This window comes from Carassius gibelio, chromosome A19 (genome assembly GCF_023724105.1).
Source record: "Carassius gibelio isolate Cgi1373 ecotype wild population from Czech Republic chromosome A19, carGib1.2-hapl.c, whole genome shotgun sequence".
Taxonomy (NCBI): Eukaryota; Metazoa; Chordata; class Actinopteri; order Cypriniformes; family Cyprinidae; genus Carassius; species Carassius gibelio.
In genome coordinates, this window is record NC_068389.1 from 22,063,050 (window position 1) to 22,077,503 (window position 14,454).

The window sequence follows — 14,454 nt, forward strand, 5'->3', positions numbered from 1 at the left end:
GAAGATCATCTTTATTAGAACTATTTAAATGCAAAAGAAAGCCAGAAACATAAGCAGTCATAAATTGGTTCAGTCGTTTACCAGTACTTATATAATTTGAGGCATCTGAGAAACAAATGAGTTTAAAGTTACTGTACAACCTCACTGAACTTTAGAGTTCAAAAGGAAAATACAAAAGAGGTACAGAAATATGGAGAAAATAAATAAACCACACATAGCCGACTGTACTATAAGTCTGAGACCCCAGTGAAAACTCTAATTTACCATTCAGATTTATTTTCAGATTTTAGTTAGTGGTTTAAAGTGGACAATATTAAATATATATAAACTTTATTATATCCTGATTTTCATTGAGGTCTCACGACTTATCATAATCATGATATATCATACTCCGATTATTTTCCTGGAATGCAGCATCTGTAGATAATTCATAATTCACCTCAGATATTGAACTGAGATATTAGCAGCAACAGAGGAAGTTCCTTTTGGTAACCAGGAAATGACCTGGATAACAGTCAGAGGTCCCATCATTACGGTCATTTGAAATGGTTTCTTCTCTGTGGTCACATGATTTTACATGGATCTGCATTTGATGGTGTCATGGAGGCTTGTGCTCCATTCATTCTGAGACTGAGTCCTTGGAAGGCACCAAACAGAGAGTTGTCACTTTTGGTGGGGGTCTTGCTTTTTAACTTTGCCCTCTGTACAGGTGCCTGCAAAATGTACACACAAGTTAACTACTATATTCTGTTTTTTTTTTTTAACGAATATTTTCAAGGTGATGAAAAATAGCACAAACATACCTTTGTGAAGCGGTGAGGGCTTCTATAATGTGCCCTAATTGCGTTTTTTTCTGCATTCTTCTGCGCAAATTTGACTTGCCTCAGTCTCCTGCTCAGACAAAATACAATTACATTATAAATTATGCAATAAAGATCAGATAATAAGCGTCTAATCATTTTATAAGCGTATTTGTTACCTTTCCCTGTGCAGTTCTGCTTGGTAAGTCCTTAACCAGGATGAGTCGTATGCTGTCTGACTGTAGCAGCAGGGGGCGCTCTTCCGGCGGACGGTTTTGCCCTTCCGGTTGAACCCGTCCTTGTCCCCGCTCACGCAGCTGCTCAGCTGTCGGAAGGGAGCTCCCAGGGATTTCTTCACCACGGAATTCATCTCTCCTTTAGCGTGTTTATGAACTTGAGTCTTTCTCAAATTCTCAAAGTGCAGCCTATTGTAATTCAAAAGAGGAAGTGTATTCCAGCTTCTCCAGTTTCATACGTCAAAGTCGAATAAATAAATGGAAGTACAGGCTGCATTAAAACCTAGAAGAAGAAAAAAACATACCAATCAATTTATAGTAGACAATAATAAAAAAACACACATACATATAAAAATGTCAATATATGCAAGCTTACATGTACTATGTCTCTTTGTATGTATATTCTGTGTATGATGATGATTAAATTTTTTAAATATCAAAATAAAAAAATGGAATTTTAAGTTTACAGTATATAAAAGAAATGCACAATATTACTTTTTACTGTAATACAGTATTTATTAAAATCGTTGGTGCACATAAGAGACGTCTTTCAAAAGCAAATCTGTCTTAGTCACATATCTACACATATCACGTATCTACTTATAATTTACAAATAAATAAATGCATCCTTATGTTGAATGTACTGAACTAATAGATATTTAATATAATAAATCTAGATAACTGAACTAAAATAATTTATCACGTTGGATAATCACTCATTTAGTTGTGTATTGTAAGCAAAGTAGATAGAATAAAATAACATGTAATCTCAAGTTCTTCATGTAGATAATAAAAAAAGAAAAACATTTAGTTTAAAGGTCTGACCTACCTGATATCTGTTGAATTCTTCAGACGCACATCATTGATCCAAACTCAGGCACTATCTGCTAGCTTTCCAGCAGTCTTGTTGAGCTCCATGTTTTTAAAGCCAGCTCCCTCCCTGTCTCTGTCCCAGCTAATTCCCAAATGACGTAATTGATTATGCCTAATCACATTAGTGATGATGGGAGCTTCACAGTCATGTGTGAGAGACAAGTAACCACTGACATGGTGCAGCTAATATCAGTTCATTTATAACTACGTGTAAAAATCTATATTTTAGTAAAATTTGGCAACCTGTCTTTCTTTATACTTACAATAACCTAAACAGTTGAAGAGATATCTGTTGTGATTATTGATCTTAACAGATTAAGGGTAAGATCTTTCCTCCCAGCAGATGGGAGGGAAAACAGATTGAGGAGCTTTACAAACATGAGAAGAACATGTGAATCAAGTTAGCGGTGAACCAATGACGTGACAAAGTCATTTTTAACCTCAACAGCTGTTACATTTAGCCTCAAACAACCCGTTTCCAGTTCATTCACAATTTGACATTACAGTCATTTCTTCAGTAACTCAAAATGATTCATGAAAACATTTTATTTTCTACTAATACATGTTAGCTTATCGGGCCAAAGAAACTCTAATATAAACACTTTGTCCATCACATGGCAAATTTTATCCATGAAATATTATATTGTGAACATTGTTGCTGTTCATAAGGGGGAATTGTGGTTACGTTTTTTTTTTTTAAGCAAATACTGTTTTCATGTTTTTCATTTGACAATAGGTGTGGAATGACTAAATGACTGTATTAGATTACGTCGGCTACAGACAGTGATTCTTTCTAAATAAAGCTTAATGGCTGGTCAGAGAAAAGGTGCTTGTAAAAGAGCTTTACTATGATTGTCTACACACTAAGCCGTGCTCTTTAAATCCTTTGGCCATGAATGAGGAAAAGAGGGCCAACAAAAACAAAAGGCTCTCTTAATACATCTCTGGAATCTTTAATCCTTTCATCATCCATCATATCTTTGCACTTGACATGTTTATGTTTTCATATTTTTAGAATCTTTGCAATTGTTGCATCATTGCAATGTCTTTACAATTAGTCTTAAGGAATGATGGAAGTTTGCTGAAAATGTATTCCCCTTCAGGCCATCCGAGATGTAATGCTACATTTATCCAAAACTGGGGGTAAATTTTCACTTTTGGGTAAACTATTCATTTAAATGCAAAGGGCATCAAAATAAACCAGAGGGATGTGCTTAAGGGCCACAGAAAACTGCAAATTCTCTGTTTTCTGTAACAGAGTTGTAAAGCCTAAGGACGATAAAGTGCAGAAGACAAGAGTTTCACAGCATTCAACTCAAGCTAAAGCACTGCACTAACTCCCAATCAAGTGGCAAAAGTTTAATTCAGAATATCATCTGCACACAGAGTCCATATAGAAACGACATTACAAGAACGTTGATTGTAAAAACATTTTGCCTGGAGAGCCACTGTGAAAACACATTCACAGCAAGCAAACAGATAGGCCTTTTATTCAATAGTCATAACATATTTATTCGTATTTACAAATTTGTACAGTCAAATCCATACAAAGACACAAAATGAGACATCCGGATAACTAAATAAATACTGTAAACGTGTGCTGAGTGACACAATCACCAGAACACTGCTGCTCTGATACATGGTTTGAATTGAACTGAATGCAAACGGTGTGTGTTATAATGCATCTGCGATTATCAGCTAAGAGCTAAAATGCACTAAACGGATTTGCCCAAAAATAACTATATTGTAACAGTGATGCTTGTTTTGTCAGTTATTTTCTCAAATGGAGTGTAACGTTAATGCTTCCCCCCCAACAAATTAATTTTTCCCTGTTTATGGCTGTCCAACAATACCATTAGCCACAACTGGCTGGAAGAACTGAACTTGAAGGGCACATTTATTCAAAAACCCTCCAAATGTCCAATCAATCGCGTACAAGCTGCAGGGTCTACTAGGAGTGCCAAGTTCCTCACATTGTCCCGCTGCACACAGAGCGGTCCTCACATCATGGGAAGATGACTGAGAAATCATATGCTTCTGCTTCTCTAACACTATAAAACTTCATGCCATGTCAGTTCAGCTCCATGGTATCTTTCTTGGCATGTGAGTCCTCAGGTTTTTTTTTTTTTTGGCGTAAGACAGAGAGAGATGTTGGTTGAAGACAAATGTCAGCGTCACCGACTGATGTCGCGGTTGCCCTCCCAGCTCTTGCCGGAGCTCTGGTCGGCGCTGCTGATGGTGCTCTGAAAGAAAGGATGTCTCAGGGCTGCAGCCAGAGTGAGACGCTTCGCCGGCTCGTACTCCAGCATGGCCTCGATTAGATCGAAGAGCTGGTGATGCTCTTCAGCTTCAGACAGAAGATATCTCTGAGAGAGACAAGAAAGATGAGAACATTAACTTAATTCTAAAACAAATTTAGATCCACTATACACGATTACATTTGCTTTCCAGGCCAAATAAGGTAATGTATATAAATCAAAACTTGAGTAATAAAGTTAATAAAGTCTGTAGTTTTACTTTTTTTTTTTATTGCACAAAATTGTATACATGTAAAAAAAATTTATATAAAAAAAAAAAAAAGGGAGGCAAAGGTTGAATCAGAAGACTTAAATATGAAGTCTGTTACTTACCCGTAAAGGTTTGCAGTTTTCTCTGACGTATCGTCCTGCTGAAGAGTTCTCGTCCCAGTCCAGACGTCCACGATAAAAGTATTTCTGTTTCCTATGGGATGGAGAAAGGATCATTTTCGTAGCACAAACTGCTGTGCATGCAAGAATGAATGACATGTAATCTATGCTTTTTCAGAAAACTGACAGTTACTAGCATCAACCACTTACCTAGTCTTACGAGTCATACGGGATGGAACAGGGCCCAAAATTCTCTCCATCATGGCTAAATGCTCCCGATTATCATGAGTCTGAGACATCGAAAAAGAAAATTCAGATCGATGAGCACTGCATATTTCGATTCTTCGCACATTTTTGGTGGGTTTTACAATACAGGTATGACATGTTCCTATACAGAAATCTGTGCGTGCTTGAGGAAGAGAGAACATTAGTCAGCGCATCTGAGGTCAAAGGGTTAATAACAGGTGTTTGGCTTTAGTGTGCGTACGTGGACACATGTGACCCTTAGAGTCTACCTGATCTTAAGCTGCTTAGTGAACATAAATAAGAGAGGTAGACTGTGTGGACCTGCTGTCATGACTCAGAAAGGTGGGGGGGAAAAGGAAGTAGTTAGGCTAGGTTTTGTACCTGGAAAAGAGTGAAGCCGAGGTAGTACTCAAAGATGATACTGCCTATACTCCACACATCACACGGCTGACTCCAGCCCAATTCTACAAGAAAATAAACATTTGGTATAACATTGAGTTATAGAGTCATTGAATGGTGGCATCATGTTACTGCATCAAACTTGTGTACAGTACATTCAGTCAGCAGCAAGTGTGCACACTGTTCAGCTCGAAAACTGCTAAAATCTCATCTCAAGTATAATTCTCTGCAATGATTGTAGGTGAATTATTCAAATACATTACCACTGAATATGTTTGAGGTCAGTACATTTTTTTTGTTTGTTTGTTTTAAAGAAATGAATACTTCTATTAAGCAAGGACACATTAAATTGATCAAAAGTGACAGTAGAGGCATTTGCCACAAAATATTTATTTCAAATAATTACAAAAAAGAAAAGAAAAACTTTCTATTCAAAGAATTTGGTAAAAAAATCATTTTTTTCCAATAAACAAAACTAAAGCAGCACCACTGATTTTAACTAAGTAATGTTTCATAAGAAACAAATCAGCATATTAGGATGATTTCTGAAGGATCATGTGACACTGAAGACTGGAGCAATGATGCTGAAAGTTCAGCTCAGTGATTACAGAAATAACATGAATCTTAAAATAAATTAAAACAGAAAACAGCCATTATAAATTCTAATTTTCACAATTTAAATAAATGCCGCCTTGGCGAACATAAGAGACCATTTTTTTAAATCTTACCGACCCCAATATATTTAAAGGTAGTGCACATATAAATAAGATCACCCTCTACTAACTCATTTATATTGACAGCAAAGCAACATACTTCATAACAGATTATTTCAGAAGAGATTAAGGATGGGTGTCAGCTTTCATGGCAACCAGTCTTACGTTGGACAATTCCCTGCAGTCTGCTGAAGTCACCGTGGTCTCTAGCTGGCTCTAATTAAATTCTTCGTGGTGGAAAGGAAGAAGCTAATCTGCGTTGCTGCAGTGATTAACTCATTCTAGTCTTGTCATGTATATGCTAACACCACCAGTGATTAGAATTCAAATTTATGTCCAGGACGCTGTGTATTGCTCAAACAACATGTTTGGACAGCCACCTGGCATCATCATCCTTACCTAGAATAACTTCAGGTGCTCTGTAGTGCCTGGTTGAAACAATGGTGCTGTGGTGCTCATGGTCAAATGTAGCGCTGCCAAAATCCACCACCCTCACTGCCGTGTTCTTCACAGTACGCTCATCTCGCTTCTACCAAAGAGAGGATCTTTATTAGTGGTCAGCTAATGGGGATTTTGATACACGATGTCAACTTACAGAAAAATATTAGTTTGGTTTAAAGCTAATGAAACTCCTCACCTTCTCCACATTGTATGTGATTGTGAAGTCAGAGTTGACAAACAGGATGTTTTCTGGTTTCAGGTCTGTGTGGGTCAATTTGTTTTCATGCAAAACTGCAAATAAGGAGAAACAGACCAAATCGGCATATTTACAAATAATATTATACAGGACTGGTCCTTTAATGCATGCCAAATGGAGTGCAACATTAGGGCTGTCGCGATAACCGCAATATTGCAATACCGCGCTATTCACAAGCAAACCGCAGAGGAAAGATAGCAACTGCAGAAAACGCGGCAACCGCAGTGTTCAGTTTTTTTTTTTTATGAGGCTGTAGCCTTCTTGTTTTTTTTTCAATTTGTCACTGTGCATTCAATGTTAAATAAATTAATGATACAATATGGCTACGACTGTAATTTTCTCGCGAGCCGTTGTAGCTGTATGGAGCTTCGTTTGTTTTGAATAGGCCGGCTAAAACGATGGGAGGTGCTCGATCTCGTCCCAAAACCTAATGTTACGTCGCCAGTTTGGGAACATTTTGGCTTTCAAGCCAATGAAAAGGGCGAGCCAGCGAATATAGATGAGCCGATACGCAAAATTTGCTGCAAAAAAGGTTCCTGTGATGCAGCAATACATCTAATTTGAGGTCATCATGGTTTAATGTACCAATACAGTGATATTAACAGACCAAACTCACTAAACATCATACTAATAAAGTATCTATAAAAAATCAGATGATCCCTTAATATGAATTCAGCACGTTTAATAACAAGTTAAGCCTTTTCCTCTCATAGAAAACCATCATAAGGCTTAACGTGTTATTAAACGACTTGCATTCATATTCAGGGATCATCTGTTTTTTTTTTTTTTTTTTTTTTTGGTACATCGTATACTTTATTATAATGTTTAGTGAGCTTGGTTTTTAAAAATCACTGTCTTAGTACATTAAGCCACATTAAGCGTTTTCTTATAACTGTTTTCTATGGGAGGAAAAGGCTTAACGTGTTATTAAATGAGTTGCATTCATATTCAGGGCTCATCAAATTTTTTTTTATAGATAATATACTTTATTAGTATGATTTTTTTTGTGAGTTTGGTCTGTTAATATCACTGTCTTAGCACATTAAGCCATGTTAAGTGTTGTTCACGGTAAGCGTTTTAGATTGTCCCGTCATCCAGCGCAGCTGTCCCCTCAAGCATGAGGTCGTGGAGCAACATCAAAAAGAACAGCTGAGACCGGCCGACAGTTAGGAGTAGCTGAAGCCTTTGCGAAATCTGTAAAATACAGCCGTGAAAGTAACAACCATACCTGCTGAAGTCACGGACAACCTCCGCGTCAGTGCCCATACCCAAGAGAGCTTGAGCAGATAACATGCTCACACGTTTTCTGCTTGAGGAGTGCATCTACTCCTCGCGAATCCACTGTCCTGGTGAGCCAGTGGTGGCACGATAATCAGTCTAGATTTCCACTGCCATCCACAGTCGCGCGCAAATATGTGCAATACATGTTAGAACTCTTTGATTTCTTAAAAATTTTTTTGGAAAACGCCTGTTCTTGTTGCCGTTTGGCATTTAACAACAAACAAAAATGTTTTCAAATGTCTCTCTCTGTCAGTTAAAAAAGCAGCAATAAAAACTCAACGATAGAGCTTTGTATGCAGCAAAATCAGGATAAATTAGACATGTAAAAAAAAAAAAAACGGCGGTAATACCGCATGTCGCGCTATTGAGCCACCCATAATAACCGCAGGGCAAATTTCTTAACCGCGACAGCCCTATGCAACATCTGCATTATCTGTGAAAAACTCTCATTCCAACTTCAATATGATTTTTGAAAAGTGCGTTTACTTACACTTGACAGCTAAGCAGATCTGGTAGGCCATATGACGCACTTGGCTAATGGAGTACGGCAGGTAATTGTTTTCTTTGAGGAAATCAAAAGTGCTGAGAGCCAACAGCTCAAAACTGATACACATATGGCCATGATAGTCGAACCAGTCAAACATCTGCACACACAGACTAAGAATCGAGAAACACAGAAAAGAAGACAATATTGTTTAAGTTATCAATACAGTGGTTTTTGTTAAGACTGCATGTAGATGCTCTATAATTTAAGTACTGCATGTACAATTAATCCAAACATGCTGAATTTCTGTTAATTTTGAAAAGACTGTGATCCAAACTCACTTCTTATTCTCAGGATCCTTCTCATTGATTCGCTCCAGTACGTTGATCTCCAGCCTGGCAGCCTCTTTGTACTTCTCCACATTTTTGATGATCTTCAGAGCAATATGTGCTCCACCCCTTAACCAAGCAGAAGAGCATACACATTTTCAGTCTTGTGGAAGTAGTAGTTGAAATGAACTACTTTGATGGGACCGCAGTAAACAGAAGTCTTGTTTGTTGTAAAGAGACAAGTAAAACTGGTTATCAAATGCTCACTATAGAGCAATAAAAGCACTGGGAAGAGATGGTACTTATTTTGCTGAACGTGTTCTTAAAGGAAACATAAGCCTACAAGCCCTTGCTTTTCTTGCTGCCTATAATATTCACACACTACATTTCCTGGCCCCAAGAGCAAATATTTCCCAGCCTAACAGCTACACAGACATTTTAACAGCCAAGCAACACTTTTCATTTGAAGTTCACACCCTGGCATGCTGGTTTTGTAATAAAGCAACTGATTGATTGCTAAGAGATGATGCTCACCTGCGATGATCAATACACCGCATCACCCTCCCGAATGTGCCCTCACCCAAAGTGCTGACAATCTCATCTAAGAGACAAATAGAGGGAGAAAGACGTAGAGAAAGGGGAGGGGAGATGTAAAGAGAGCAATTAGACAGCACATTTAAAGACAAATCCTAAACAAGCTTCCTAGAATCACATTTGTAACAATAACTGACTATTTATTTGGGTTAACCTTAAAAAAAATAAAAACGGACAAGTGTCAATATGCACACATTCGAAAGGAATAAAGTAAACAGTTTTTCCAAGAGAAAGAAAATTCTAAATTAATTTCAAATCTAATTAAATAATTCTAATTCAATTTAATTAAATCTGCATTTCTAATAAAAAAAGGAAAAATAATTGCCCGACGTAGACATTCAAGTGGCCTTAATTAGATAAAGTTTAACTAAATTATTTTAAAACTACGGGATTGCTTTAAGTCAATTGGAAAACTACAAATTACTGTATCTTTTATGAAATATGACACGCATAGTCACTCGGGAAATAGTGCGAATGTCACAGAGCAATCACATGATTGATCGACAGCATACGATGTAGGCGCGATGTGAATCTTGATGCAGCTAAATGCTGCAGCAAGACCAGAATAAAACGCACATTATGGAGACGTGGAAAAGCTAAATCTGGGAAGCTGGCAGTCAAGAATTAAAAAAAAGGAGCATAATTCTTTCACACAGCAACACAAACAGCCCAACCCCATTGAAAATAATAAATAAAGGAGCTACTAAAAGACATGTTGGACATGCCTTCCCCCTTGCCTGTTCCGGCAAAAGGGGAGAACATTCTAAGGCAGTATCATCACCACCAACATCATGATCATGACCTCCTGCCCTCCCCTGTGTGTGTCTGCTGTGTGCTGGTACTGATAGGGAGAAAGGTTACGATATAGGAGTAGAGGAGTAGTAGTAGTGGCAGTGTGTACATCTCTCTTGCAGGACGTCGCCACTCCGACAGATCAGGTGACCCTCCTCGTCGTCCCTCACACACAGCGCCTGTGTCCCGCTGTCACTCCGCTGCTTCGGCCCCAGCCAGGGTCACAGGTCAGAGGTCGCAGAGGGAGGAGGGGAGGTGGGTGGAGCGGGGTGAGTGGAGGGGGGCAGCCGTAGCCACGGCGTCGAAGATGAGCAGTGTTGAAGTTGTTGTAGGTAGGTTTGGTGGTCATGGGGCGATTCGTTTGACACCACGTGAGGAGATATATATAACGATAGGGATATAGTGCAAGGGATCAAGTCAAAGATAACATTTTACCCCTCCCTTCTTGCTTGCTTTCATACACCCCCTCATCCCTCTGCCTAGCAACCCTGACAAAAAGTCACAAAAAGCAACCTGCATCAACATTTACTCATAGAAGTGCACATGAGTAAAGGCATTGCTAACTCACAGCTATTACATCTCCAAAGCAAAAGATTGCTCTACTGGAAGACTGGAAATCAAATTAAAAAGAGCTGAAATTATTAAATAACTTTATTTGCTTTCATTTTAAAAACATCTGAATTGTGTGAAAGAGTTATATAGGTGAGTAGACAGAACAAGATAAAGAATGGATATCAGATATTAATTATGGAGGCACTCCCAACAAACCTATTTACTACTAGAGCCTCACTATAATGCTACAGATGGGGCTAATTTGATTATTAACACTGAAAGCCAACACTTGGACTATCACTATTAAAAAAAGACAAAACGTCAACCAAAAGAAGAACATAAAACAAAGGAGTTCATACTTACCAAATCCTGGGGCTGTGGAAAAGAGAAGCGTTATGGAGAAAGAAAGAAAGGAAGGAGCGTGGAGAGGTAGAGATGGGAGAAAGGAATTGGGGGAGGGAAAGAGCAGGCTTGGGTATTGAAGTACTCACCGAGGACGATGGGCTATAGGACCTGGTTCTACGCCGCCTTCGTTTGTGCTTACGCCTGCTGCCTTTCCTCCGGTAAGAGTCCTCATGGTCCCGATCGCGGCCCCGGCGGTAGTCGTAGCTGGGCGAGGTGTCGCGGGAGTAGTAGTTGCTCGGCGTCCTGTGCTCCCTGTCCCGCTCGCGGCTGTGGTCCAGGCGCCGATAGCTCTCGCCGTAGTGTCTGTCGTAAGGCCTGCGGTCTAAAGAGCGGTTGTCGTAGCTGAAGAGAAGAGAAGTGCCATTTAACACTACAGAATCACAGAATGATTTCGGTAATCACTGCATAGGCTACTTGCTGTTTTTTAATCAATATTCCTTAAGTTATAACTAAATATATTAGAGCTGCCTTTGCAAAATAATAAGGACTTTATCATGTTTTCAGGTTTAAACATTCACCATTTTGATTGCAAATAAAGTCAGTGGTGAATGTTGCATATATATATATATATATATATTGAGAATAGTCACATCTGAAAAATGATTTCTGAGAAATCCAAAAAGAGACTTCATCTCATGCAGAACTACTTAATACAATAAATGCACCATGTGTTAATCAAATAGCAATTTATTTGGGGGGAAAAAAGTGATTAATAATAAAAAATAACAGTCTCTCTTACCTAATATGTATATTAAAAACCAAGCTTATTATCGTTATTATTACGGAGTATGCAAAAAAGTAAATATTACTATTGCAATAAATTTCCCTTAAAAACAACTGCTATCAGCTTGTGTTTTTTGAGCAGTGTAAGGCATCAAGCATTGGTAAAGCATGAAAGTTTGGTCAATGCTTCCAGGACATGATCATACCTCCTGGATCGGGCATAGCCGGGATTCTGTCTGTGTCCTCTCCCCCTCCTCTCCCGTTCACTGCTGGAAGAGAACGTCGGTGAGCGGCGATGCCGAGGTCTTCTTCCTCGATCTCTGTCCCGCTCCCGATAACGATCTTGGTAGCTGCAGTGGCTGGCCCTCTCCGAGGACGGGTACCGTCTGGAGTGTGGCATCTGCACAAGATACAACATATATTTACATTTACATTTATTCATTTAGCAGACGCTTTTATCCAAAGCGACTTACAGATGAAGACAGTGGAAGCAATCAAAAACAACAAAAAGAGCAATGATATATAAGTGCTATAACAAGTCTCAGTTAGGTTAACACAGTACACGTAGCATGGGATTTTAACTAATATAATAAATAAAAAGAAAACAGATAGAATAAAAAAATAAAAGAATAGAGCAAGCTAGTTAGAGGTCTTTACACATACACACACACATACATATACAATTGCATAGTAAATGAAAAGAAAATAGAATACAAAAAGATTAGAGAGGTAGTTAGATTTTTTTAAAGAATAGAATTAGAATAGTGAGTGTTAAAGTTAGAGGGTCAAATAAAGATGGAAGAGATGTGTTTTAAGCCGATTCTCTATTTATCATATATGATGATAAATACGCAGAAAATTGATTTATATACACACACTTTTTTTTTCTTTTTTTTTTAATGGACATCGGAATATCTTAAAAGTAAAAGCTGAACTACATGAATATTTAAACAGCATATTTTAAGCAAGACAAGAACACAAAACACATTTTAACAATATTCTGTTTAAGTAGGGAACCCTGACACACATTTATAAAGTCACAGACTAGTTATGCTCATACACACACACACACACACACACACAAAAATAGAGGGGGTGAGCAGAACTACTATTTTGTATTATTTTCTTCTAAAAAATTAAAATAAATAATAGTTAAGATAGTAAGCTTTTCACATGCTGGAAAATTTCTATAATTCAGACATATAATCTAATCAATAATGAGTATAAAGAGGAAAAAGCAAACAACCATCTTAGGTTTTTACACTATTATTTACCCAGGGACAAGAGTGTTTAAAAAATACTTTAAAAATCCCATATGTGGGCAGTTTATAGAGGCAGGTCTAGAACAGATCTTAAATCACCTGAAGGACAGACAGAATGAGACGTTAATTTAACATGGGTAAATCTGAGATTTTAATTAATCAAATTTGCCACGTTATTTTCTATTGTACGGTTGATACACGTTAGTGTTAAGCAATACTGAATAATGGGCCACTGCGATCTGCATCGAAAGATGCATCGAAGTGTATATTGAAAAAAAAAATTAGGGATGAAAAAAAAAATTAGGGATGATTTGAAGCTGGGATGCTATTTTGAGCTGGTTTGTGCTGGTCCTAAACTGGTCTATAATGAATAAATCATGCCTCTAAATATATCAAGACCCAGTTATTCGAGACAACTTCTATATTTAGAGAAGACGCAGACCGAGATGTGTAACAAGTAACGTTAAGGAAATACCAAGAACCTCGAAATGAACGGTAGTAATGAACGTGAGCAGATTTATTACGGTTTGGTTACAAAAAACGACATTTTCTCAGAAACGAATGGATATGTTAACCAACTAACGTTAGCTTAAGTTGTTTTTCATCACGATTTATTTTACATTGTAACAGCAGGGAATCAATTTATTAGTCGTCTATTTTTATAAAATTTGCAGCAATGTCGATCAATTACATGGCATCGTAACGTTTGAGAACAACAGATAAATATAATATTTTTCTAGCTGACTAGCAGCTCTTCGCGTCGACGGCCATTTTGAGATCTTCTAATCTTCAACGGGCCATTTCTCAGATGCTCGTTCGTGGGTAATTCGGCTCTGATTGGGGCCAAAAGTGTTAGACAGTAAAAAATATGTTTTGTAATCACCGTCTTAGCAGCCAGCCCTGTCCGTTTATCCCAAAGAAAATCCGTGTTGACGCTTCGCCTCCGATTTTCTTACTCGGGCCCAATGAAGAAAAAACAACATCCGGTCCCTCCTCCAACCGTCTATATACGCGCGCGTGCTATTTGCACATCCGACGTAAACAACGCAATATTTATTTATTCCGTGATGATGATCCCCAAAAAGTGCAGTAACCAAGTAACAGTAACCACAATGTCCTCACAAAAAGAAAACAAAACAAAAAAAAATTTAAAAACAGCTTCTTTAATTTTTTTTATTTAACCCATATTTTACCAGGAATAATCCCTTGAGATAAAAATCTCTTCTACCAGGGAGTCCTGGCCAAATATTTGAAATATGTTCTTATATTTGAAAGCAACTCAGCTTTTTTTATTTTAAAGTAATAATGATTGTAGTTATTTTATTATGTTTGATACTACAGTGAGACTACCACAGTAGACAATTGTTTATATTACACATATAATTTTATCATAAGAGAAAAATGTATCCCCCCTCCCCCAATGTGATTATTATTTTAATAG

General features: G+C 37.8%; 1 protein-coding gene across 3 annotated transcripts; it reads right to left on the minus strand.

Moving 5' to 3' along the window:
* Positions 1-3,325: 3,325 nt before the first annotated feature.
* Positions 3,326-14,039, minus strand: LOC127935335 (dual specificity protein kinase CLK2). 3 transcript variants are annotated; one of them, XM_052533120.1, is made up of 13 exons: positions 13,897-14,039; positions 11,958-12,151; positions 11,115-11,370; positions 10,181-10,271; positions 9,220-9,286; positions 8,698-8,814; positions 8,363-8,529; positions 6,532-6,626; positions 6,294-6,423; positions 5,164-5,246; positions 4,747-4,826; positions 4,540-4,630; positions 3,326-4,275 (listed from the first exon to the last, which is right to left on the minus strand). In XM_052533120.1, the coding sequence occupies exons 2-13, from the start codon at positions 12,149-12,151 to the stop codon at positions 4,084-4,086; spliced, it is 1,563 nt and encodes a 520-aa protein (XP_052389080.1). In that variant the 5' UTR covers positions 13,897-14,039; the 3' UTR covers positions 3,326-4,083. The 3 variants fall into 3 exon arrangements, with proteins under 3 accessions (XP_052389080.1, XP_052389079.1, XP_052389081.1); XM_052533119.1 differs by having other exon boundaries at positions 10,181-10,274; XM_052533121.1 differs by lacking the exons at positions 10,181-10,271; positions 11,958-12,151; positions 13,897-14,039 and having other exon boundaries at positions 11,115-11,246.
* Positions 14,040-14,454: the final 415 nt, after the last annotated feature.